At 36.0% G+C, this 27,770-nt stretch overlaps 1 protein-coding gene across 3 annotated transcripts; it reads right to left on the minus strand.

Annotated features, from left to right (window-relative positions):
• On the minus strand, positions 1-26,116 carry LOC104089804 (cleavage and polyadenylation specificity factor subunit 1). 3 transcript variants are annotated; one of them, XM_009594784.4, is made up of 26 exons: positions 25,559-26,116; positions 25,326-25,472; positions 24,597-24,750; positions 23,227-23,359; positions 22,339-22,484; positions 21,055-21,150; positions 20,893-20,945; positions 19,902-20,033; positions 19,516-19,567; positions 18,859-18,978; positions 18,211-18,345; positions 16,723-16,848; positions 14,267-14,344; positions 12,249-12,389; positions 12,035-12,129; positions 10,496-10,692; positions 9,083-9,864; positions 8,703-8,783; positions 8,557-8,622; positions 7,718-7,795; positions 7,157-7,378; positions 6,291-6,422; positions 6,024-6,200; positions 5,077-5,256; positions 3,184-3,569; positions 1-752 (listed from the first exon to the last, which is right to left on the minus strand). In XM_009594784.4, exons 1-26 carry the CDS (start codon positions 25,861-25,863, stop codon positions 638-640), a joined length of 4,329 nt encoding a protein of 1,442 aa, XP_009593079.1. In that variant the 5' UTR covers positions 25,864-26,116; the 3' UTR covers positions 1-637. The 3 variants fall into 3 exon arrangements, with proteins under 3 accessions (XP_009593079.1, XP_009593078.1, XP_070053250.1); XM_009594783.4 differs by having other exon boundaries at positions 16,723-16,851; XM_070197149.1 differs by lacking the exon at positions 16,723-16,848.
• Positions 26,117-27,770: the final 1,654 nt, after the last annotated feature.

Consider the following 27,770-nt stretch of genomic DNA (forward strand, 5'->3'; position numbering starts at 1 on the left):
TACACTAACTACTAACTCCTTAATAATAAAATAATAGTTGTTGACAGTTGTACACTAACCCACTAACTAACTTCTAACAGTCAAACTAACTCTACAATGTATATACTTCTCAACACTAACCTTGTAGGCGGTGTAACCACTTAGACATTGTACTTAACCTGCAAGATTACAAATGTTACCATTCTCAAAAAAATTAACCTCCAAATACAAATGATACCATTCTCAAAAAAAAAAAATAACTTACAAGATTACAATGATTGACATATCAAGCTTAAAATTTTAACTTATGCAGTACATTATAAATGGTCCTAGGAATGATACACCTAACTAATATACATCCACAATAACAACAGAGAACCAAGAATTCTGGGCAATCTCATTAAGAGACTGCAGCTGCTTGACGAGAATGGTGATCCCTGCACAGTTCTTCGGATTCATGATTCAAAGAGGAAACAGCATCGGATTCATGATTCAAAGAGGAAACAGCATCATAGGTGTAAAGCCGTCTTAGTTCCACAAGGATGATTACTGAAGGCTTAAGACTGGCCGGCGACGACTTCTGAACCGCTCCAGTTCCCCACTTCCACCAAATTAGCAAAACATTGATTCTGATCTATTCGTCCTCGCTAGAGCTACACTATAAGAAGCTTGTGCCTAAGGTCAAGTCATTCAAGTTTGACATTATTTGCATCCGTGTGGTTCCAATTTGCTGAGCTATCTCAAGCTGTTCCTCCAATGGGAGCATCTCATAGCTGCAAAATGAACAAAGATATATACGTTAATGATATAAATTCAGATGCAACTATACTGATCACCATTGTCAAACAGATAGAAGTAGACGGTGTATATAAAACACTAAAACATAGTTGGGATGCGTAATTGCAGACAATTCAGATGTCTGAGCTGTCTTATAAGATAATGTTATGATAGATGAAAAGGTAATATAAAACATTAAAACAGAATGATAGAAGAGAAGTGCTTCAGGACTGCCAAGCGATAGGGAGAAACCTAACAAAGTAGAAAGCAAGTTCAATAAGACAATAGTAAAACCAAAAATGTGGAAGTGAATGTTGGGCCTCTAAGGCTTAAACTTGCCCATAAGATGAAAAGTTGCTGAAATATTGATCTTAAGATAGAAATCGGTGTTGTTAAAGGCTCATTTGAGGGGCACTAAGATGCTTAAGTGAGGTGAAGCTCAGGTTGTGCCGCTGTGTGCTTTGCCTCGTTTTACGATTCTTAAGTGCTAGTATAAGGTTGTAAGGTGTGCATCTTATTGCCCGTAGGCTATTCTAAGAGGTCAATTGATTTTGTGACCCATTACAGTTTTTTTAGTTTTATGTCAAATCTCCTAATAAATCTGTTATTTTTTTACACTAAAAGATCTGAAAACTGAACACAAGCGATCTTTGCAGGGTCATTTTCTTCTATTCAAATTGTAAATGGTTATGTTGAACCTTTTCCTCGCTATCTAGAAGATGGTGGCATTAGACAATAAATATAATCAGAAAAGAAATATATTAATTGTTAAAAAAGAGGTTATGAATAATGAATTTGCTACTTATTTAGGAAGAGGAATTTGGAGATTTCCTTTCAAGAAAACTAGTAGCTTAAACTGAATAAGAAACTTAAGCTACATTTTTTTCATCTAAATCAAAATTATAAATTGGTTTTTGAACCTACATGATTTATACTTCATCTACTTCTTTAATCATATCTTTTTTCAATTACTATGTTCATAAACAATGATTTTTCTTTGATTATAGTTTCTTTTCTAGCATTACGTATATAATTTGTATTTTTCCTTCATTGCGACTTTCTTTACGCCCAAGTTTTGGTTGCGCCTGGAGTTTGAAGGCCTAGCAGACCTTGAGCACTTTTTTGTGCTTTTAGCCTTTGATAATGTGAAAAAAATAAAATAAGCATCCAATCCAAAACCTTAAAGTGCTGGGTGGAGTGCCCCAAAACATTATAAATTCTTTTGGAAAACCTTATATAAAGAAAAAGAGATAAGAGTATTAACTCACACATTCCCCGCACGAGTAACCCAGTTATAAGGTTTACGCACAGACTTAGACTTCTCTTTTTTTTCTTTTTTTCTTTTTTTGCTTAATCTTTTTTGTCCTTTCTTTAGAAGAGTGAACATTGGACTTGAAGTGGGGAGAGGGAGAGAGAGTAGGCTCAAGAGGGAGTATGGAGTCAAGAGGGAGCGTAGGCTCAACATGCTTAAGGACTGGGCTGGGAGCAAATTTAGTCGCTCAATAGGTTGAATTTAGAGAGATATGAGAAGCCCCAAGTGATAGAATAGATAGAGAGGAATGATTGTGAAAATGGACTTACCAAAGTTTGGCACCGATACGACGTGAAAGAATCTAAGAGCCCGTTTGGACATAAGAAATTTTTCACTTTTTTTCGAAAAATTTTCACTTATTTTCGAAATCAGCGTTTGGTCATAAATTTTCCAATTTTCACTTGAAGATGCATTTTGGAATTTTTCTAAAATTTGAAAAACTCCAAAAAGCAGTTTTTCAAAATTTTCACTCAGATCACTCACAAAACTTCAAAAATAACCCAAAATTATATTCATGTCCAAACACAACTCTAATTTTCAAATACCATTTTCACTTGAAAAATTTTTTCACTTTTTTTTGGAATTTTATAATTCTTATGTCCAAACGCCCACCAAGTGTTCAACCCTAAACCTTAAGGTAATGGGTGAGCCCCTTAGGACATTAAAAATCCCTTACTTATAATTGTATGGAGGAAAATTATACACATGCAATCTCCCCAAGTCAATGCAGACTTAGCTAAGAAGAGAAAACAATAAAAGTAAAATGAATTATATAAGTTACACCAACCAGTTAGGATCAACGCTTAGTTGTTATTACACTTATATTAGATCAAGTATTTTCCAGAAGTTCTTTTAATCTAGCCAAGACTCATATGTCTTCATAGCAACAAGTGTGAGATCTAGAGTACCCCATTTGTCTTAAAGACAAACTACTGTACGCATGGAGTTCTTAAATCTAACCAGAAAGCAAGATACGTTCTTATTCATTTACCACCGAACAAAATATGGTACATATATCTCAATTGTCTAAACAGGGAAGTAAGCAACAGATCAAAACAATTCTGAGTAAACCAAAAAGAAGTGGTCAACAGCTCCAGAGGGCAGAGACTACTTACTGGGATAGCAGCTCATAGTCAACTATGTTGTCTGGACCAGGCCGATGAGCTTTTCCATTTGAACGGAACTGCCGGAATGATCTTGGATTTAGTCCAGCAACATGGGTAACAGCACTGACAAGCTTTTTCTGCAGGGACTGAAGCCTACGAAAAGTAAGTTCATCCAGAGGGGCTATACAGCCAAGGCTGCCATCTAGTGTGCCAAACACTGAAGCGAATCGATTTGTTTTATCAGACCCTGGAGTGGTAGCAGTTCGGTCAGATATAGCGGGAAGCAACTGCAAGCGTAAGAACTTTGTAATGCGAGAACCAACATGGAACTCAGCCCTAGACAGAAGCTTCTGCCCTTTCCAACTTTCTGAAACCTTTGGAGCATAGTAGAATATCTACATTCAAGAATATTATTAAATTAGGATCAGATATCAAGGCCCATCATTAAATTTAAAGAACACAACGAGTCTTTCAAACATTGCTAAAGACAACGACAGTAGCAAGTAACAAAAGATATTTGTTCCTTTGATAGAGAACGCCATGAGAAATGTTATGCAACATCAATGATGCTGACCACGGATATCAGAATGACTATTGCATGTACGACTAGCTATTTACATACTATAACTACGTTGGCGGCCTCAAACTTCTTTAGGAAATTATCATTCTCAGAAATAATAAAATTTCGTGACTTAAATGCACTGCTCACGACATACTCAGTGGCAAAAGCAAATCTGCATCTTTTTCATGCATTAGTATTGTCTGCCGTTGCAGACTCATCCACCTTTTCATAATCAATGTGAGTCCCCATTCTCCAGGCCGATGGAAAAGAAAGCAAATAGTAATGTACAATGCTGGGGCAGAGATATACAGAATGGTGCTTGCTGGCTGTGTTTATCACATATGGCAGGAGAGGAACTTGAGGGTCTTTCAAGGGAAGCAGATCTGAAGAGCAGACTAGCTAGGAGATTAGAATCTGCAAATTTGTATCCTTAGATGATATAGCTGGTCGTTTGTGGTTTAGTAGCTGCTGGGGTTGGGGCAATATGTCCAACTTTCAGCTCTAGTTACTGGGTTTTTTGCTTTGTATTGTACAGTTTATCCTTGGTAAATAAAACCTCTTAAATAATGGAGTTTAGTGGGGCAGGAGGCCGGAAGGGGAGGGGAGCAGAACAGAAAACATAAAAAACAAGTGACTTTCAGGAAGGTCATCCAAAAGGCAGAAACTTTTGCATCAGATAAAAAAGTTATAGTGAACTACATCAGAAAGGCTCCAGTGTTGTTGTTTTTCATTTTGATAAAGTAAATAATTTTATTAATGATGGGAAAATTTCGTATACAAGACGTATACCAAAAAGTAGAGAACCTACACCAGAATATGATTCTCTACGAAAGAAAACCAATCATCCATACACAGAGGCACCTTAGGGGTGTCCAATGTTGTTAAAGGCTTGCCTAAGGCGCACTTAAGCCCTGAAGCTCTGTGAAACCCGGGTTGTGCACTTCGCCTCGCTTAATTGGCGCTTTAGTGTAAGCATCAAGGTGCTAAGGCATGTGCGACTTAACTGATAGGTTCAGACTTTACAGGCACCGCAACATACCTATAGTTTAGTTATATTTTCCCATTCCTTTGCACAAATAATTATTGTTTGTGTTTATAGTTACATTTCTTGCATTATATATCTATTTTTTATTTTGTTTTCTTCATTGGCACTTTTTTTGCTAAATCCCATACTTTAGTTGCACTTTGCGCTTAAAGCTCCCACAGAGCTTAGCGCTTACAAGCTATTAGACTGAATTTGTTGTGTGAACTTCAACTTTCAGAGAATAATGATGGCCTTCAAATAGAATGAGAAAGTTATAGCCTCGACAAAATAGACAAAATATAAAGATAAAATATACCTGAACATTCTTTTGATCATCTGAAACTACAAGACTGAGAGTGCTACCATCAATCAAGAACTCTGTTGCTAAACAGTCAAGGGAACCAAAATCTTTAGCTAATAAGTTAAGCTGAGGCTCTTTCCAACTGATGAAGTATATACTCTTGTGAATGTCTCCAAGAAGAATAAAGTTCTTCACCTATAACATTTACAATATTGAACGAAAAAGGCATGAGAAAAGTTCAGAATATTAATTGTGATAAGCTTAGAGAAAGTAAACGAAGAAACTCCAAATACTATCACGGTTCGATATTGTTTTGTTCAAGAATGAAAAGTATTATACAATTAGATCTTTCATTTTTGAAAACTGACAAGGATTTTGAGAATAAGAAATGAAAACAAGTTATGTGCTCCTCCCAACAGGCGATGCAATTCGTTTTCTAGTTTGAGCGACCAAAAATGATTATTACAACTGCAAGTACTATTGATAGGAGAACCTATAAACCAATAGCAGATTGCTTGCTCCCTTCATCACATTTTGTTCTGGTTATACTTTGATCCCTGTTGAAGCATATACTTGGCGGATGGGTGCAGGGCGGACGATTTTAGAACGGACGGAGCTGTCGCAAAATGATTTATCTCCCCAAATTTTGTAACTGTTACTGATACTGCACAAAATATAGGAACTGCGCCACTTGGATTCACCAAATTATGACAGCATCTATGCACTTTTTACCAAATTATGATTGGAACTCCTCAATCTAGGTGCGCCCCGAAGCTTCTATATGATTAATTCAGTTCTATATGATTAATTCTCAGAGGCACCATAATCTAAGTACCTTCCATAGATGAAAGGGAAAAGTACTGAATGAACACCCAAGTACTTAATCTTCACTGGAAGTATTTGATCTGATTATAAAATGGTTTTTTGGAAGTGAAGGAAAAGCCACTATGAATTGTACTTACAATATTTAGGCTCACAACATGGAGTGGAGGAACATCACAAAAAGCAACTCCATTCAACTCAGACCCCGTCCATTTGTGCAAGATAATTTTAGGACCAGAAGCTATCAACAAGTGACCTTGAAGTGAAGCTAAAGCAGATATAGCACCCTTTAATTCCTTTGAGTAGACTTCTGAGACCTGAAATGATTTCGAAGGACAGAGGTAAAGGTCTCATTTTGCCAACAAAAAAAGAAATATGAAAGTGAAAAGCCATGTGATGGAAGATACCAAAGTTCGAGAATTATCAGCATTTCGGTCTATAGAAAACAAAAGCACGCGCCCTCTTGCAGCAACATCCTCCCCTTGCACATAAGCAGTCCCAACTGCCAATAGTGTTTCATTCTCTCTTGTTGTTGTATTCTGTTGTACAAATTGAAAGATAGAGGAAACTATCAATTTGTGAAAGAAAGACTCCTCATATTCCTACTCAAGTGGTGTTCCAGCAGAGCTCCTGTTTTTGCTTCTTCTTTTTTTTCCTCTTCTTGCTGTGTGTGTGTGTGTGTGTGTGTGGGGGGGGGGGGGGGGGGTTTGTTTGGAAGAGAAGGAGAGAAAACTCCAGGTAGCATTTTAATTGACCTAGTGACAATTAGGGAAATAAAAAAACTCCTTCCTTGCCTATGAGAAGTATAATTATGTATTTTCAAACAGATCACTTAAAGGAGAAACTTTCAAAGGGCAACTGGAGCTTCAAAAACTCTAGTTTAGGGAAATGTAACATTCAACGGAGAAAATGCAAAGAGGAGTTGAATGTATATACCACTAGAAACAGAATCTTGTATTTCCCAAATTGGATTTTAAAATTGTAGATTCTCTTAAACCAATTCTCCCCAGATTTTTTATTCTCGATAGACCAGGCTCAATGATAAGAATCCAACCAGAAGGTTGTAACTTGACCTTCAAGAATTGAATGGTAAAAGTGTGGTCCATAAGATTGACCTTCACCAACTGCGGAGGAGGTTAAGAATCCAACCAGAAGGTCGTAACTGAGGAGGAGGAGAGATTGCACTTGTTATTAAATTGTTCCCTTCTTTTACTATAGTAGTAGTTCTTTTCTATAAGGAAACAAAAAAAATGAGGAATAAAATTGAACTCACAAGTAAAGTAACCACCCTCACAGTCAGAGCATTTTCAGAACTTTGCATAGGAATACTTGCCCTTGTTTGCCAGGGCCCACCAGATTTGTCTGGTTCCATAATCCGCACCTCAAATTCTTCTATAGGGTAGTTCCCTTCAAAATTTATATTATCAGGATCAAACTGGTGGCCAACTTCTTGATCAACTATAGTTGATAGGACTTGATTCAATGGCTTAAGAACCTGTCAGAAATAAGTAAAACTGTATGAGAACACCATTAAGCCAGTAAATATTAATGCTAGCCTCTTTTCCACCAATGATTCACATTTTCCTTTTATTTTATTTTTGTTCCTTTGTATGTGTTTGACTGCTGGGGGGTTTTATTATCTGGAGGTCACACAGAAAGCTGACCATAACTGCAGTCGACTAATATGTTGTGCATTCATGCGTGGGAAGGTTATGTAATATTCATGTTGGTGTAAGGTTTATGCCTCATCTCTGAAATTAGCAGCCTTACAACATATATTAAGACATTATTAACAAACCAAGAACAGATAACAGAAGCAGGAACATATACTCACTGGAACTGAAACTATAATTGGGTAAAGATTCTTCTCAGCAAAATAAGTAACTTGATGTGGTGTTCCCTTCAGTGGTATCTGCATCTCAGTCCCAAAATAAAAGATAAGAAAGACGGGAAATTTTAAAATTCGGATATCCAATGAGAGAAATAAATATCAACTTTCTGCAGTAATGATATTGTCTAATTAATTTGAAAATGTTTGCAACAGTTTATATGCATAACTATAGTTATTTGTGCAGACTAGTAGTTCAACAACTACTAGATGTAATTGTCTCATAGCTATGAAATTATACTAATAAGTCTCACTAATCAATCAATTAGTTTACCACTAGACAAATTCCCTTCAGTTAGTAATCAATTTCATCAATCAATTAGTTATCCATTACACAATCATATTATCTTTGTTGAAGCTCTCATGGGAAATGCCAAAAATTTACACCCCTATCGACAAAAAGGATATCCATACAAGCACAGTTATTGTGACGTCTTAATTCATCAAAAGCAAAACAATCCTAATATATCTAAGGATCAATTTAAAAAGATATAATAAAAAACAAAAGATTTTGAATTCCTTAAAAGTATGTCTTTTGCAACAATAACAACATACCCAGTATTATCCCACACCGTGGGGTCTGGGGAGGGTAGTGTGTACGCAGACCTTACCTTGTGAGGAAAAGTATGTCCTTTGCAGTTATATAAAATAGAAAAACACAGAAGTAACATTAGAAACAAGCATGACATTTGAAAACAATATTTGTAACATGCATAGTGTAAAATTGAGCAAACATATAACAAGTAAAGAAAATCAGTTAGCTGGTGGCAAAAATGAATTCCCACCTTCTGCACTGGCCAATAGTTGTCATATGACAGGAATGATGGAAGCTGGCAAATTTTTAAAGTGCCCTGCAATGACAACAAGCAATCCATGGATACATGAGCAGAGACAGATGAAAGTCGGAACAAGCACAATTTCATTACCATACCTGGGCTGTTACATAGATAAGTCCGTGATTACAGTTGACATTATGAAGAACAGTGACCGCAACGATAGGTCCGTCACACAGCTGCAGCAACAAAGCAACACTTATCAAGAAGAGCAAACATAAAGCATAAACAACCCAGGGTGAAAAGTCTGCAGCTTAGATAACAAAGTATATAGGTGGAATAAATGGTATTGTGGTGCCAGGAAAGTTGTGCTTCAAGGCAAGGCCATGATTTCCTGATTCATTCTTCACGCCAGACGCCACAACACGCAGCCTAAACGAGCATCACTTTAATCTAAATTCACTGATCCCTTGACTCTTTACCCAGAAAAAAACAACTAGAATATGTCAAATACATATGGGAGCAAGTAAACAATAACCTGTGGATGTACTCTAAGTCGTTCACGAAATACCATGAACCAAGATGGCCTGGACCCGGTGAGAAATAATCCTTGAGAACCACCAATATTCTTAAAGACACTCATTCGCTGTGATGGGGTTCCAGATGGCATCTCTTCCTTTGCATAATTCTCTACTGGAACCCGAACAAATCTTAAATTTCTGAGCCTAGATGCATTTGTACTGCTAAGACCAATGGAATTCTGTGACGAAACAGATCCATCAACTTTAGAAGAATTCTCTGATCCTTCAAAAACATATGCATGATAACACAGAATCGTCCCATCAGCTAATATCCCAAAAAGAAAAGGGCGGGAATATAGCCCTATCCACCTATGCATCATCAACTCCGCCACGTTTATCTTCATGTCCTTAGCATTCTCGTTCTGTCCAGGGCCCATAACATCCTCAGTATTTTTCTTCAGACCATTCACTGGATCTTGGATAAAGGTGTCGACAAGGTGGGTCCTTCCAGATACGAATTTATCAACGGAGAAAACACAACTAAAATTGGGAACATCAAATATTTCAAGAGTACCATTTTCATAGCAAACAACACAATACACATCACCCTGATCATGGGTTACCCCATCTGCACCATCAATTGCCTCTCCCATGCCAGAAGAAAGCCAAGCATCAGTACTAGTCTTCCTGAGCCAAGGTTCGGGGCCTTTATCATGATATAGAGTACAAGCAGATACTGACTTTTTTGAGCTTTCAAATATTGATGGAACAGTAACAGAAACAGAGCACGATGATGGATCTGAAGAGGAACAATAATGTCAGTGTGGAAGAGAAACACAGGATAAATGCAAAAGTCGAGCGTAAACAGAGACATGTTTCAAGACAAAAAGGGAAAGACTTAAACTGCGAATTATGGAGTTATATTAACTCGCCCAGGCCTTTCAGAAATAACTGCATCTACTTAGACTACAGCTTGTACTATTCACTAATTCAATATGATTCAGGCCAGTAGTAAGTCCCTTGGGAAATGTGCTACATGTATTAGCTTGTTTCAAGTTCATCTTAGGGTCAGTTAAGTCATATTTCATTTCTATCACGATTAATACGGACTAGATCAATATGCTTTCAGTATCAATTTAAGTATTGATAACAAAGGTACTAAGGGGCGTTCTGATAGTTTTTCTTGCCAGTAGTTAAAGTACAATGTAAAGAGCATGTAAAAAACAAATAAACAAATACTCTACAAAGTTATATTCTCAACTAATAGCATAGAACAAATAAGCAACACTATATAAAATCTGTAATCTGTTAAGCTAGAACAAGATTTTATCAAATTAAGCAACGAAGAAAGAGTTTGCTTGTTGGTTAGCACTGCAAGAAGAGGGGTAGAAATTTACAAAAGCAAATAAGTTTCATCTTAGTAGATATACCTCCCGCAAGAAGCTGAATACTTCCATTTGTCATTCTTAGTAAAACATAAGGGTCAGCTATCGAAACAGAAGATACGATAGAACTATCAGAACTCGAGCCAGATTCCACATTTGAAGCCTTAAAGCTCAGTTCTTGAGTCATAAATGCACCATCAAGAATTCGAGCGCCATGAGCAAACACTTGGATTACTCGACGTCTACATAAACAGAAGTTACAATGTTAAGCTACTTTGAAAAAATTAAAAAACACGTGCAACTGCTCAACATCACCAGCAACTGAAGGATATCAAAAAAATGAATCAGATCTAATTGGTCAATTTTGAAAAGCACTCAGCCAATGGCATAGACGAAACCAAATTCCACATAAAGGAACTAAATTCCTACATTGTCATTCATAACAGCCATAAATAAAAGAATAGATTATAACTTGTTCTCATTTTTTATAAGGTATGACGTATTCTAATTTAAGAAAGCAGGGCCATCATCAAACTCTTCCTTTTGAATCAGTAGTAAGTGCCCATATTGGGGGGGGGGGGGGGGGGAGTTTGACAATCTCCTCCAAATTATTGCACAACTTCTTGAACATAAACTCAGGAGAAGCATATTTCCCCTTTCTTTTTTCTTTTTAAAAGGTGATTATTACAAAAAACAGAAACCAGTTATGACTAACAAAATGATTTATAAATTATACTCTTGTCATTTCAGTTTACATGACCACTTTCTACCTTGGTACTTACAAAAATATTTGAGGCCATTCCATTTCTATGCAACTTTCAAGAATTAAAAATCATTAAATTATTCCAGTTATGGACTTTTGATGTGATATTTTCTCTATCATACTAGCTTTTCACCCACTACTTTAATATTATACTCTACTATCAAAAATCTAATATATAAGTCAACTTAACATCACAGACTCCATAACACACAAAATGAAATGGAGGGAGTAGTTATCAAATGAACAATACTTGCGCACAGAATAAAACGGAGGGAGTAGTAATCAAACAAACCAAAATAATCTAAACTAAACAGGCCAAGGAAAGGAAAGGTTAGACAACATTTGTGCACATTTGGGTCTTGTACCATGAACTATTTTTTTTTACTTTTCTTAGTAAGGTAACAGTTTATCCATCAACACCAAGATGGTACTGGCAATCAAATATTTACAGATTACAGGAACCTTGTGTCTTACAAGGAGTCAAGAGAATCTACAAGTGATTCTGCATCTACAACATAGTTCTCTTTGCACATTGTATGTAACAACTTCTATTCTCAAAACATCTATTATCCTTTTCTTTGCACACAGTTTACACATTGTATGTAACTACTTTTATTCTCAAAACATTTCTTATTCTTTTCTTTCCACACAGTCCATATGCATGCTGGAGCCATAGTACCATGAACTATTGTGCACTGTTTAATTCCTAAATACCCAGTTTAGCAGCACAAAGTTAGGGAAGACAGCAAATACTATATGCCAAAAAGATATTGGAAGGGCAAGGGAAGATATGAACATAATGATTGAGCAAATGAAATCACCTCCCAAATAGATTTCCAGCAGCAATAGTATTTCCTTGAACATAGTAATCGACATTCTCTGTTACCTCCTCCAAATTATTTGCAGTCTGCAGAACCTGCCATAAGAAGATAAGAAAATAAAGTTATGGGCCTCAACATAAGATTTCAATTCCAGCTATAATGCGTAGATTGAAAAATAAAGAAAATACTATATATTTGGAAGCGAAAAGGATACCATTGTACGAGTCTCCAAACTAATAATCAAATATGCATGATATTCATCTTCTTCATCTGCCACCCTTGAGGATTCGTTGAGATGGCTACGTGCACTCTTGTGGTAAACAGTCCAAATTCCCTTGCAACCTGGCAAGGCTTCCTTCACAAAGTAAAATTAAGCATCAAAATTACTTTCTCCGGCTAGATTTATGCATACTGTTCACTAACAGGCAGTGTCAAGATATGCTGAATATCTAAGATTAATTGAAAAAAACATCATAGAACATTTCCCATTAGTCCAAGTTTGATCCTAGTCAAGGTTGTGTAACTAAGAATGCAGAGAAACATAGAAATTCCTAAATGCTTAGCACTTAGAGAAAATCAAAGTCGTCTCCTTGACATCAAGATACGAACAAAGAAAAACAAAGAGAACAATCACATCATTCAACATGAAAATGGTAGTATCATGGTACACATCAAAACTCAGTGCAATTCTGTTCAGCAAAATTTTCAATAAAAATTGAACTTTCTGGTAAGGTGCCCGTACATCAAGTAACTATAGTAGCTATTCCTTCAAGTCACCACCAGTCATGTTGCTCATTAAACATAAAACTAGACAATTCACGGAATTTTCTTCAGTCTCGCCGCATAGAGAACCATCTGAATAACATTTTAACAATAAATACCATGTGCCATGCCCATTTTTAAAAAAAATATCATGTGCCATGCATTGCAAGATTAGCGAGGGGTCCAAATGAGATTGGGAGGAAACATAGTCCTGATGCAGGAAAGCTAGCTTGAGGATATGCATACTGCAAAAACTAGTAAAAAGGAAAAGGAAGGCCAAGGCACTTCAAAACTAATGTAATGAATAAACAAGAAACAGGAAGAAAAATAACATTACCTCCTTCCCCCCCTCCCCACCCCCCCCCCCCAAAAAAAAAAAAAAAAGGAAGAGAAAATAGGCAAAGAAAATGTCAGCAAGATGGCAAAGAATTAATCAGGTTCTCAACAACACAGCAACCCCAATTATAAAAAAAAGGGACACAGCTCCACATATTCCACCTGTTGAAGGTCAAGAGAATTAACGATACTACATGTGCCCAGATTCAGAATACTTCTTGATTCACTGATTCAGAAAATTTTCTTAGATAGCATAGAATATTCTGCATTTATAGTAGAGCATTTACAATTTTTTGGATAAAGTATAATTGAATATCTGCTTACCAGTTAAGAGAAGACTATAACTACTTAACTTATTATATGCAACCCAAATCTTCTATATAAGGAGCCTCTCTTACACATTGTTGTAGAATCAAGTCATTAAGGAGTTATTTCTCCTTCAATTTTCTCTTTTCATAATATTCTTGTCTCAGTTTGGTGGCTGTTCGGGAAAAAAATTTGGAGGCCATTCTAGCGGCATTGCTATTACTTCTGTTGCTCGTTCTGATGCAATTGCCTATTATCGTTGATCATTCCAATGACATCGTCACCTCCAAGAGCTATCCGACCATTTTTTAATGACTTCTCAAGCAAACAATTTTTCCAAAAGCTACCATTTAGATAAGCAAACCATTTATACATGCATAAATACAGAAGATATGAACCTCTCACCACTTCAAGTTAATATACACCATTAATCAGCAAATCCAACTTTCAAAAACGTATTTCACAAAGTATAATACAAGATTAAAAACACTAACTCTTCAAAGGACAATTAACTCATGTAAATGAGTGTGTGTGCGTGAATGAAATAGAGGATGTGTTGCCAAAAATAAAACACACAACCAAATAGAAACAAACATCCAAATAGCTATTCTTACTGTATAGCTATATGCACAAGAAACTTCTGAAGCTCCCATAAAACGAGTATGACAAAGAAGCAGGAAGAAACCATAAAGTTACAATACAAGCTCTGAAGTTGAGCAAATAACTTGCAATGACAGGATTTAAATCATTTTCCACGATGATGTGATGTGAGTATCAGCACAGTTTCACAGAACACTATAATTAGAAACTGAAAGAGAGCGAACATACTTGGGTTATCATTTCTGGGCGGATAGATTGTTGAAGAACAGACAGAGAACCATTTTTTCCATGGCCTGAACAGCATACCTGACATATCCCAAAGAGATTATGAAGATATCATACTGGCCCAAAAAACAAGTAATAGAGCATCCAAAGGTGATAGAAATTCAATAATAACTTACTATTCTCATTGTAGGTTTTTGTAGTTCAGCCATTAGAATGTTTCATAAACTTCATCAAAAATAACAACTATCAACCCACTTATGAGTTTCAAGCCCTAAAATCTATGACCAGAAGATGATTATCGTTTTTTATTTCTCTTTTTATAACCGAAAAACCCCCCGAAGGCAGTGCTCCACAGTTGAAAACTCGATTGGTAATGGCCCCTCTACCCTTGTCCACTTAAATACCAGGCTTTTGTTAGTAGCGATTTGAACCCAAGACGTGCACCTAATCGGCTAATCCACACATCATGCACTCTTAGCATTTGATCCTAGGGGCTTATTTCTCACATTTTTACTAGAATTACGACCAAACATGATTTGTGGAAGAATGAAATTACAAAAATATAGCCCAGAGAGGTGTGTTGTATTTAACGACCACCACATGATTCTATGGTTCTATTTGAATATTATACATAGAACTGTTAATATCCTTTTTCTTTGATGTTACAACTTGAAAACAAATATGTGAAAGTCTTCTGCATGAAGAAAGGTAACAGGCAAACACAAATCAGTTGTTTAGTTGATCAAAATAAAAGAGGATCAATCAATTGTTATCAAAGGGCTCTAAAAGGAACGAAAAAACATTAATCTCATCATAATCTTCTCCAAAATATCATTACCTCCAATTATCAAATATATATTGAGAGTAGAGATACTGATTAATTTTGATGGATGACATAGATATCGATCCTCAAAAAGGACACTTGGAGGTCGAATGGCATATCAAAGGAGCGATTTCGATGAAATCTTTTTATTGCAGACTACTAGCGAATGACGCGGAACTGCTGCATATCACCATTTGGATAACCAGAGCTCCAGCGAAGGTGCGTTCTTCATGTGGCTGGCAACTAGGTATACTATCCACGTGATGGGTATCTCAGGAAGAGGACAAAGTTTGCATACTAGTTGATGGTACATGTGTAAAACATTGGGAGAGAACGTGAATCGACTATCCATTATCAGGCGGCAAACCATCTAATGGTAGACAGCTTCGAACCTTACACCAGAAACGGTGAAGAATGTACTGACCAGCAAGGCATCAAATGGAGTAGGAGAAAGAGAAGGAAAGCTTGGGTGAAAGTTCCTTTGGCACGGATCCTTTATAACGTGAAACAAATATGCTCTTCATAAGTTGGAATGACGTTGTTCGGGCTCTTAAAGTTGGTGGTCCTTTGATTAGGGTACTTCGTATGGTGGATGGGGTATAGAAAACCACCAATGGGCTATCTTTATGAAGCTGTGGATAGAGCCAAAGAAACTATCGAAGCGTCATTTGAGGGAGATCTGAAGAAATATGAGAAAGTTTTTGAGGTCATTGATAAAAGGTGGTCGGATCAACTCCATCGACCTTTGCATGCAGCAGGCCATATTGTGGACCCGAGATTGTTTTACAAGAATAATAGAGATGGCATTTTAGATTCAGAGGTGCGGGTTGGATACCATAAATGTATTGAGAAGTTGGTCCCCGATACAACGATGGTAGATAAATGGTAGAGAGAAGACAAGCCGGTAGGGTATTTTAGAAATGAGGATGTTGAAATGGGTATGCGGGTATACCAGGTTAGATAAGATAAGGAATGAAGATATTCGAGGAAAGGTGGGAGTAGCCCCCGTGGAGGACAAGATGCGGGGAGCTATGCTAAGATGGTTCGGGCATGTAAAGAGGAGAACAAGAGACGCCCCAGTAACGAGGTGTGAGAGGTTAACCTTGGTGGACATAAGGAGAGATAGAGGTAGAGGTAGGCCAAAGAAATATTTGGGACAAGTGATTAGACAGGACATGGCGCTGCTTCAGCTTAACGAGGACATGACCCTTGATAGGAGGGTGTGGAGGTCGAAGATTAAGGTAGAAGGTTAGTAGATAGTTGAGTGATTTTCTCTTTTCCATACTAGGAGTATTAGTGTTAGTCTGGTATTTTTCTTATCCCTAGATTGCTATTACTACTACTACCTTTTGTTTTATTATTATCTTTCGCTTCGGTTTTCTTAGTATCTTGTTGTTGTTACTATTTGTTGTTATTGCTTCTTTTCATCGTTCATTGAGCCGACGATCTATCAGAAACAACCTCTCTACTTTCACAGGGTAGGGCTAAGGTCTGCGTACACTCTACCCTCGCCAGACCCACTTATGGGATTTCACTGGGTTGTTGTTGTTGTTGCTCTCCAAACAAAGAGAAAGCAAGTTAAACCTCTATCATTAACTGCATCCAAGATAGGCTTGTTGTCAACAAGAGAACTAACCAGTTCATAATTACTTTGCTTAGCAATTCCAGTGGCATTTAGGTCGGCATTAATTCTCAGACCATAAGCAAAGTCTTTTAGAGGGCCAACATTGATCAGGGAATCCCTCACTGCAAATGAGAATGCCTTCTGCAATCACCGAAAATCATGTAAATGATGAGGAATGACAAAGGATGATATTAATGATAAAGAGGCGGAAAAAAAATAGCCAAGAAGCCATTCTGTAATCATAAATCGTGATAAATAGCAAAAGTTCCAAGTAAAGAATTATATAGTTTTATAGACAACTTATTGTTCTCCCAATTTTACATGCGTGCTTCAATATTCCGTGAGTCTAGGGTGTCATGATCTTTTTATAATAAGTAGTAGGGTGTCGTATGATTAATAGACATGATTGTATAAATAAAAAAAGTAAGAAATAAAAAATAAGTGCAAGCATTAAGCAAATTCTGCAAGGTGGAAAAGGAACAAGTCATCCCGAAACTATGAAACACTGGGTACACAAACATGACGAGACAACAGCTTTATGAAACTTCAGTGTGCTATATCCTCAAAACAAAATATTTACATAATGATATATTGAAACATTACAAAGTTCCATCAACCAATGTTGTTAAGGACTCGATTAAAGCGCGCCCTGAAGCTCAGTAAAACCCAGGTTGTGCGCTTCGCCTTGCCTATTTGGTACTTTAGTGTAGGCATCCAAGTCCTAAGGTGTGTGCATCTTCGCCAATGGGTTTTGTCTTTAGATCACAACACTAGATAAAAAACACAGTTGACAAAGTGATACATTTGTGGTCAAGAAAACGTCATGACTTGTATTTTAGCGATTAAGAATAATAAATTAGAAATTTAGTATAAGAAAACTAGCCAGTAAAACTCTAAAACTACATCTTTTCATCTAAATCAAAATTTTAAATGGTCTTTGGACTTAATTGACATGATTTTACCTATATATATATATATATATATATATATATATATATATATATATATATATGCTTAAAGTTTGTTTGTTTCAAAAAAGTGCTAGAGTCTGGAGCCATTGGGGTTTCCTTCGCTAAAACCCACACTACTTTAATCACACTTTGCGCTAAAAGCTCCAGACTCTAGCACTTTTTTGCGCTTCTTGCTTTGACTACTCTGCCATCAACTCATAACTTGCTTCGGAACACGTCTCTCGTTTCTTTTATTTTTTAACTTATCTATCCTTACCAGAATACTAAATGCTACACCTAAGTGCAAATATATATTTGATATAAACAGCAGATGTCCTTGTCATTTTACTAATTATTCCCAATTAAACTCATATAGCATAGTGGAAATAACCTCTTGCAGAAAAGCAAAGTGAGGCTGCGTACAATAGACCCAATGTGGTCTGGTTCTCCAACCAGATCCCCGCATAGCGGGAACTTAGTACACCGGACAGCCCATCTTTTTAAAATCATATATCATAACAGAATATAGTCTTCACAGAACACAATTCACCTGTGCTGATTGTGCATTATTTGGAGCTGTACCATATAAGGAAAGCTCTTCGCCATTAATCATATCTTGCAATGCATCCGAGGATGACCTTCTTAGCCTCTTTGCAGAAGGAGTGTCACTTTCAATATCTCCAACCTGCACATGTAAGCAAATAGCAATAGGATTTTAGAGAAAGCAAAGCCAGTACCCTTAGAAAGAGAGGCAGAAAGGAAAGTAACACATAGAACCACTAAGCATTATTAAACGACTAGAAATTGTGAAATACCCAATGTGCATCATTTCAAAAGTAATTTTTAATCTATTCATATCAAGTACAAATTAATTTTAAAGTAAAAAATTTTAAGTAGTAAGTTTGAAGGAAAAATAAAAAAACAGGAAAGACTGTGCAAAAAACTAGGGACTGCAGTATATTGATGAGCCTATAATTTTTATGATGGCAGAGGGATCGTGGGTGCAATCTAGGGTACAGGCATTCAGGAAAGAAAAAAAAATCAATGGAGGCAGTTACTCAAAGGGGTATATATTTATAAGGTTATAGATTACAGAGAAAAACAGTACATATAAATAAGGAATATGCAGAAGAAAAAAATAAACTGTAAAATACTAGCAAAAAGATCAAGCTACTTCAGCTAAAATCATGACACAAACCTCTTCCTGCACCCCAGGAGGCAAAATTGACCCTCCCAGACCACAAGTAAACTGCACGAGCAAACTATCTCCTAGGCGACTGCCCAAAAAGAATAATGAGTCTCCAATTGTTGTAATTCCCTGGAAATAAGAGAAAACCGTTTGAATTGCACAAACACACACAAAGCGAGACATACATACGTACATACATACATATATATATACATACATACATATACATATATATATATATATATATATATATATATACACACACACACACATACATATAAGTTAGTTTGGGTCAAGGAGTTGCTCAAGGAGTTAAAGTTCGGAGAAATAAGCAAGATGGAACTAGTGTGTGATAACCAAGCTGCTCTTCATGTTACGTCAAATCCGGTGTTCCATGAGAGGACTAAACACATTGAGATCGACTGTCACTTTGTCAGAGAAAAAATACTTTCAGGAGAAATTGTTACAAAGTTTGTAAAGTCGAATGATCAACTAGCAGATATTTTCACTAAGTCTCTTATATGTATGTATATATATATGTATGTGTATATATATATATATATATATATATATATATATATATATATATATATATATATATAGAGAGAGAGAGAGAGAGAGTAGATCCATAAATTAAAACGATCCAGAATTCAAGAGGTAGCCAACCGATGTAAGTACTGAAGCTCTTGATTTTGAAAGGTCGAGCTTTTGAACGATTCTGCAGAAACATTAAAATAAAATTAAAATCGCAGCACATCACTTCAAACTCTAGGTAATAGCCAATCAAAGGCTGTAAAATGTCGCATAGCAGGAAATTTCTAGACTCCTGGTGATAGGTAAAAACAAACTGTATATGTTCAACTAAATTACCACTTTGATTCAATGCATCAGGACATGAGGAAAAAAAAGATTCAATGTATCAGGACAAGAGAGTAAATTTTCTCAACTCTCAAGTCAACATAAGAATATATTCTCAAAAAACAAAAAAGAAAATACTAAGCAACGAATTCCTAAATTTTTCCTTCATAAATTAGTGGGCAAAAAGGCATTACCTCCCATCATACATAATTGTCAGAAGAAGTAGCTCCCCTGTTTTAGTGGACAGCATTGCCACATCATTTGCTAACCAAGTTGCATTAGCTGCATCTAACTCCACAGTAAAAGATGATCTTGGCATTTCTTGACTAGAAGTAACCATAAGGACGTATCACAAAATTAGATAAAAACCTAGGACCCATTCTCATTGTAAAAACTGATCAAATCAACAAAGTGCCTTGAAATGAGCAATCAAGGGGGTGGATCAGTGCACAATGACTAAAGAAAAGGTAAAGGAGCATGAAAAATGGCATACACTTAGGATAGAGTACAAATAAAACCATATTAAGTGTAAAGGAAAGTTGTAAATCAGAAAAAAGCAAGCTCATAAAATAAAACAAAAGGGTGGTATTCACGACAGCCAGCACAAAGAAAATAAGTCTAATTCATTTAAGAATCCAAAGATTTAAATCAATTCTGATACAGACTAACACTGAGAACTAGCCGTATGCAGCAAATAAAAGCAAACAACCACCATTTTCAAGACTATTGTACATGAGCTAGCTTTTGAGGTTGAGTTAGGCCCTAGGTTCATTTCTTTACATGTTATCAGAGTTTACCACTATGTTATGTTGTCCACGCTCCAGATGTTTAACTTTGAGTGTGCACCGTACGAAGATGTTACAGACTTAAGAGTCTCACAATAGTTGACAGTATAGGTTGTTGTTTCTTTATATAGTCTTGTGCAACCTGGTTGAGTTTTCCTAAGGTCCATTTTCTTAACAATCTCAAATGTTAAATGTACTTCCAGCGGATAGAAAGAGAACTTTTTCTTTTTCAATATTCAAGTAGAAACAAAACATGCCATGTTATGTTATTGGCCATATTTATGATCCTAATAAATGAAAGTGAAGCTGAAGCCTGGAAGTATTTATAATTTTAGAATAGAGTGAAGCTGCAGGAATGGGTGAGGGAGAGTGCAAGGACAGTAAAAACTAAGGGAAAAACCTGCTATCACCAAAGAAGGCAAAATTGTTCAACGCCAACGAACAAGAAGATGACTGCAAAATACGCAGATCAAAGTCAGCACATGAAAATATAGTATGCAGGAAAGCTGTAAGAATATGTTGAAGGAATAAGCAGATTGTAAATCTCATGAAGATAACAGACCTGGCTGTGATAATGGATTGAGTTCGCACCAATAACAAGTACTCCACCAATAGGAGATGGCACAGCAAGAAGTTTATATGCATCATGAGGGAGATCCTGCAGAAAAAAGAGTAAGTGAAGTCTAATGTAGGAAATATATAATTAAATGGAGTAAGGTTCAAGCAGATTTTGACACTGTAATATCCATAATAAGCATCCCAAATTCATGAAATGATAAGTTACGATGAATGTCCATCTTAGTGACACAGTTCAGCACTGGTTGAAGAGACGAGAAGAACACGAGAGGAAAAATAAAAGGAAAATGAAAAACGAAAAGGATTAAAAAAAACTAAGAGATAACATGACATTTAACTCTCAGCCTAAGATGTTAAGAAAACTAACAGCGGGCTGAAGCTTCTTACCGAAATGAAAAAGCAGGTTCATTGTTCTACATTTTATAAAGTTCCAGAATAAAACGTTCTGTTAAAGAGGGAAGTAATTTTGCACTATGCTCTTTAAATATTTTTGTGAAATATCATGACATTTATTTGAATCATCATCCTTTGAGTACCCAAGTGTCTACCAAATCAACTCTCTTTGATAAGTTCAAATCACCTTTCCATTACCAAGTCCTAGTATGCAACATCTTGTTTTCCACACTGTAGCACCTTTATCTCAAAATTACCTTTTGTTAAGCAACATGGTTTTTACTTTTGTACTGCAGGAAACAAAAGTAATAAATCTTGCACCACAGGAAACGACTAATCGGTGGCAACAACATCGTAACTCTCAGGTTCAGATTGTTGGTAGAGGAAGATATTTTGAGGGAAGGAAATGTAAAGAGACTGAGAACAAAACAAAAAAAAAAAAAAAAAAAAAAAAGGAGGAAGAATACAAACAAGGTCAAAAGAAGTACTATGGAGCTGAAGGCCATCATCAAGTGTATGTATAGTGGTACTTCTTAAAAATAGCGGAAGTAGACCCTTTTTAACTTTTAGCTGCCTTCCTTACCTAATTTACACCAGCAAACCCAAAACCGAAAAAGAAAGAAATCTGATACAGTTTTTTTTGTAATAACCGAAAAATCCCCAAGGGCTAGTGGAGTACGGTTTGAAACTCAGTGGATAATGGACCCACCTGTCTACCTTCTCCTCTTAAATACCAAGCTTTAAAATCTGATGCAGTTATCATCAGTAAATAGCTCATATAGAGTATTATCCTTTCCCAGTTTTCTCTTTTCACTTTGCTTCAAGCTAATAAGAACATCTATAAAAAATGCTGGTAAAATAGATCACTGTAACTTACAACAGCTGACCATATCAGTGGATGCTGCTTCAATGTTGTACTAATACTAAAAGCAGAGGCCATACAAGTATGATGTTTCCAAGAGACGCGGCCAGCCCAAGTAAGTTCCCTTTCATGAAGGATAACCATGACCGGCTCAATATAACCTGCATAAAGGCGCATTACAAAGTTCAAACTGGCAACATGAGTAACTGCAGGTGGTGGAAACAAAAGAAGAGCTTTAGACTTGAAGGACAACGTGAATCACCATTATCAATAAATTAATTAGATAGGAAAAATATAAGATTATGAAAGAAATAGAAGTCAACCAATCTACTTGTCGCCAAATAGACGTCAACTGAATCAGTCGTCATTGTGAAGACGCTCATCAAAGTCTTCTTTTTTTTCCCTTTTTTTGGGACAACCGAGAAATCTCCAAGGGCCAGTTGTTGCATTGATCGAAATTCGGGTCCCACCCCTCTACCCTCCTCCAATTAAATACTTAGCTTTTTGTTCGCGGTAGGGTTGGCACTCGTGATGTGCGTCTGATCCACACATCATGAGCTGCGCTCTACCACTGAACAAAGCCCTGGGGCACCATTAGAGTACATTTTCACAGCCAAGAAATATAAATCTATTACAGAAGATAACAAAAATGCTCCAGTTCTGATATCTGTTAAGAAGTTACAATATGTTATAACAAAGTTTACCCATGTACATTGACCATCACCATTTACATGGGGGAAAAACAGAAATCCAAGACTCTCTAATGTTCAACCTCAGTTTTATTCTTGCAATACCAGCGGAATAATGACTGTGTGATAGTGCTCTCTCCACGTTATTAAAAATCAATGGGGAAGGGGGAAAAAGTTTAAAATGATACAGGAGGAACAGCTGGGGTATACCTACCATGAAGAAATATGAAATCTTTGACATGCCTCACATCAAGATCCCGTAAGGTGATGATATATGATGATTCGATGCGAGCTGAGGCACCTCCAGAACTAAAAGCACTGTCCTCACCAACTAAGCTAGAATTGATCTAAAATAAGGATAAATCACTTGAAATTATAAGCAAATCATGATAATCCAAACCACATAGATGGAAAGAGTAGTAGTTCAGGCATATTGACTTAATCCTTTCAATTACACAAAGAGAACCACACCAACAGATTACGACACTTTAGCATGCTATTCACAATATTTTTTCTTTTTTTTATATCGGTGGTGTCTGGACCACCGAGCAGCCTATCTGATCCCCTAGCACAGGTTGCCAAGTAATCTTGCACACCAATGCTAGAGCAGATTGGCTCACACGTAGTGTGGCAGATTGTATTTGAACCTGGGATCTCCAAGTTGCCACTCCTATTCCTCAACCACTATGTCATTCCCTTGGTGACTACTGTAGACACAATACTATAGATTCAGTCACTCCCAAATCTCAAGGATATACATATCATTGACCAAAGAAAAGCAACTATCACCAGATATATTTCTTTTTGACTTGATACTGTTCTCTGTTAGTACTGCCTGTGAAAATTAATCAGCTAAGCTCATAAATAATATGAAAGCAAAAGCTTTTCATTCAATAAATCACCCTTTTCAACAGGCTTAAAATGGGTAATGCCAAGAACTACCACAGAATTGTATAACTGTTGGAACAGAGGTAGAAAGAGGAGCAAGAGGACACTTTGGTGGAACACAATCCCAGCACGCATATGGTGGACTCCTTGGAAGATAAGGAACATCAGATGTTTTGAAGACGAAGCTAACTCAACTCAAGAGATCAACTTTAACCGCACATGTTTGCTTTCTTTTTTCTGTATAGAGGAATTTGTAAATAAAGCAGGAGCAATACTTATGCCTCTTAATATCCTATAAGATTGGGAAGGATTTCTTGTTTTGGTCTTCTGCTCACTAATAAATATTACAGCACCTCCTTAGTGGTAGCTTATATTACCTTTCTCTCAAATAAAAAATAATATTAGGTGAACTGTCCCTTTGTGAAATCAGATAAAATAATATCAAAGTACATAGTATAACAACTTTTATTCAAGTTTCAGCAGTGGGTTCTGCATTCTAGCCTATACTGGTAAGTTATGAATAGGATAACAGGAAGAAGGCTGGCCAGCAATGTCTGACCGTAAATGGTTTTGGCATGATTAGTCCAAAACAATTAGGGATACAGAAGGATTAGTTGGGATAGATGCATCTTCCAAAATATTAAGCAACCAACGTTCAGGTTAGCTAAGAAAGTAAAAAAGGCAGCAAAAGAAAACCTCAGCAGCCTTGAGTATTATCATCTGTTGTTCGAAAGCAAAGACTCCAGCGCATCTTCCCTGCGGATCAACCTTGATAATCGGCCCTTTATCAAATGATTCTCGTCCTCTTTTTAAATGAAACCAGTCTGGACCTTCAAAACAGTGCATTGAGCTGGAAGGAGAGAAAAAAAAGGAAATTTCCAATGTAGTTTGTCAGTTATCATGCTTAAATGATAAAGAAACAGGAAATAGTGGGCAACATACTTAATGTTAAGTGTGAAAGATTTGAAAATTCATAGGGTAGAACGTATTGAGTTACAATTTTGATGAATTTTATAAGGTTATAAGTTTTCCAATTAAAAAGAGCAGAGACTTTAAGAGCAAGTATAACAGTGAACTCAAGTTATAGGTAGCAATATAAATAAATTTGCAGAAGCTGGGAATCTTCATTAAAAGGTCCAATAAGATTACACATCAATATGGAAATCGTGGAGCACCCAGAGTTGTTTAAAAACATAATAACAAGGGAGGTGCTTAAATCTAACAAAATTCACCACCTTGACTAGAACGTCAACAATAATTTTATTTTCCTTGTTCGTGTTTTTAGATGTGGTGCCGGGCCAGCTTTGTGGCACCTCGATTTTTCCACTAGGTACCTACAGCCTCTCTCTTTTTTGGTTCTTTTGGCTCAACATCTCATTTTCCCCAGATGTTTTTGGGCTCACAAATGCATTAGTAGCAGTTTACCTAGTAAGTAGTCCATGTGTGGTGTCGTCGAACTCAAGAACAGACATTTTAGCATCTTCAAAAGTTAAAATAATGGAATCTCTCCTTCTCCCACCATCAACTCCTCCCGCTGTTAACACTCCCATTGAATATATATTTCCATGCAGCCTACACATATTACACACAAAAAAAAAAACTTTAATAATAAAAATATCTAAAAACGGTCTTATGATATTTTTTCCAAACTGAAATACCTGTAATTGCAAACGAGCTCAAGTGAAGCAGCAGAAATACCGGCCATGAGGCCACCACGTTTCACTTCGGCGGCTTCTCTGGAGGATGCTTGTTCAACCCTAACCAAGTAAACTTCAAGCACGTTTCCTGCCGAGACAACGAGGTTCGGGATAGGTCCAAGTGGCTTGGTGGCTGGCCAATCGGAGTCGACGTCGGCTGTGTGAATTTGCGGGGTGAAATCGGCGGCGGAGTGAGTGATGAATCCAGCGGCACAGTTCTCGATGCCGGTGGGGCAATGCATTGTCTTGCACGCCGCGAAACTCATCTTTGCAGCTTCTACGGCAACGTTTCTTTGGCCAATTGAAGAACTGAGGGAGAAATTGAAGGCTAGGGTTTTTTGCTTAAACCCGTGATTTGAGTTTGGCGGGAGGATGAGCTGTGGCCTGTGGACTGACAGACCAGTGAGCAGTGAAAAGTGTGTGTAATTACAAATTTGATTTGCCGGACGGGAAGTCCGCTTCTTTGTCGATATAATTTCCAACGGGGTGTGTGAAATCGTAATTTATCCACTGAATTTTACAACTTTAACAACACCGACACTATTCACCTTTTCTAAACGACCTCATTCTTTATTCGTCAAACGGCCAAATATATACTCTGTTTTCAAAAATGATCTAAAAATAACTCTCATTGTACTATTTGATTATTTATACCCTTGTAGCTATATTTTGGGTTCAAATATATCCCTTATTTAAACGGATGGACACGTATCATCATCTTGTTAGTCAATTCTAAATATCTTCTAATTAATTAAAAAGATTCATTACCCATACCCGAAAAATAATTTTTTAAAGCAATATGTATTTTGTAAAAATTAGAAAATACTGAAATTATTTTTACTAAACTGAAAAAACGAAAATATTTTTTTTCCTAGTTTTTACAAAAAAACTGCTTTAAAAAAACTGAAAAATATTTTCTAAAACAATATTTTTGTAAAACTGAAAAATAATTTTCTAAAGCAATTAAAAATTTAAAAAAAATTGAAATATTTTTAACTAAAAACTGGAAAAAAAAATATTTGTTTTTTCAGTTTTTACAAAAACATTGCTTTAGAAAATTGCTTTTTACTTTTTTCAGTTTTTACAAAAATATTGTTTTAGAAAATATTTTTCAATTTTTTTTAAAGCAGATTTTTTGTAAAAACTAGAAAAAAAAATATTTTTTTTTTTTCAGTTTTTAGTAAAAAAAATCCAGTTTTTTCACTTTTTACAAAAAAAAAATGCTTTAGAAAATTGCTTTTCAGTTTATTTTTTCCAGTTTTTATAAAATATTATTTTAAAAAATATTTTTATTTTTTTCTAAAGCAGTTTTTTTGTAAAAACTGGAAAAAAATATTTTCGTTTTTTTTTAATTTTTAGTAAAAATAATTTCAGTTTTTTTCAGTTTTTACAAAAAAAAAAAATCTTTAAAAAATTACTTTTCGGATATGGGTAATGAGTCTTTTTAATTAATTAGGAGATATTTAGAATTGACCAACAGGACGATAACACATGTCCCTCCATTTAAATGAGGGGTATATTTCAACCCAAAGTATGACTGCATGGGTATAGATAACCCAATAGTATAACGAAGGGTATTCTTATACCATCTTTGAAAGCAGAGGGGTATATTTGGCCATTTGCCGTTCTTTATTCTATTTTTTTGAAAAATAAAATTAAACTTAATGACAAAAAAAGTTGAACAACATTTAGAAGAGAGAAATTCAAAAATAGCCAGATTTACAAGTGGTCATTCAAAATTAGCCACAGTTTCAAAAGTCATTGAATTTTAGCCACTTTTCATGTAAAGATAAATATGAACGAAAACACTATTCAAAATCCGGAAAATACTCCAGCATAATATACTGAAATTCCAGTATAATATATTGGAACTCTAATATATTATATTGAAATTCCAACAAAGTATACTGGTCCAGCATAATATGTTGGAAGTTCATACATAGGTACATCGAACTCCAGTATATTATGCTGGACCGGTTTCTGTTACAGCAAAATAGTGGCTATTTTTCAATGACGTGGCAAACGCCGACTATTTTTGATTGACCAGTCCGAAAACTGACTAGTCTGTGCTATTTTAACCATTTAGACATGAATTGGTTGATATTTGAAGTTAGGTTATGAAAAAATATTCGAAAGTTGAAGTTGCGTTTGAAATTTGAACATGAAAACATAA

This window comes from Nicotiana tomentosiformis, chromosome 3 (assembly GCF_000390325.3).
Source record: "Nicotiana tomentosiformis chromosome 3, ASM39032v3, whole genome shotgun sequence".
Lineage (NCBI taxonomy): Eukaryota > Viridiplantae > Streptophyta > Magnoliopsida > Solanales > Solanaceae > Nicotiana > Nicotiana tomentosiformis.

Excerpts from the sequence above, each read along its gene's own strand:
- LOC104089804 (XM_009594783.4), bottom strand. The coding sequence starts at position 25,863 with ATGAGTTTCGCGGCGTGCAAGACAATGCATTGCCCCACCGGCATCGAG. Across the intron at positions 19,568-19,901 it reads ACAATTATGTATGATGGGAG|AATCGTTCAAAAGCTCGACC; the intron begins GTAATGCCTTTT and ends ATGTTTCTGCAG. Across the intron at positions 7,379-7,717 it reads CAATTATAGTTTCAGTTCCA|GTTCTTAAGCCATTGAATCA; the intron begins GTGAGTATATGT and ends TATTTCTGACAG.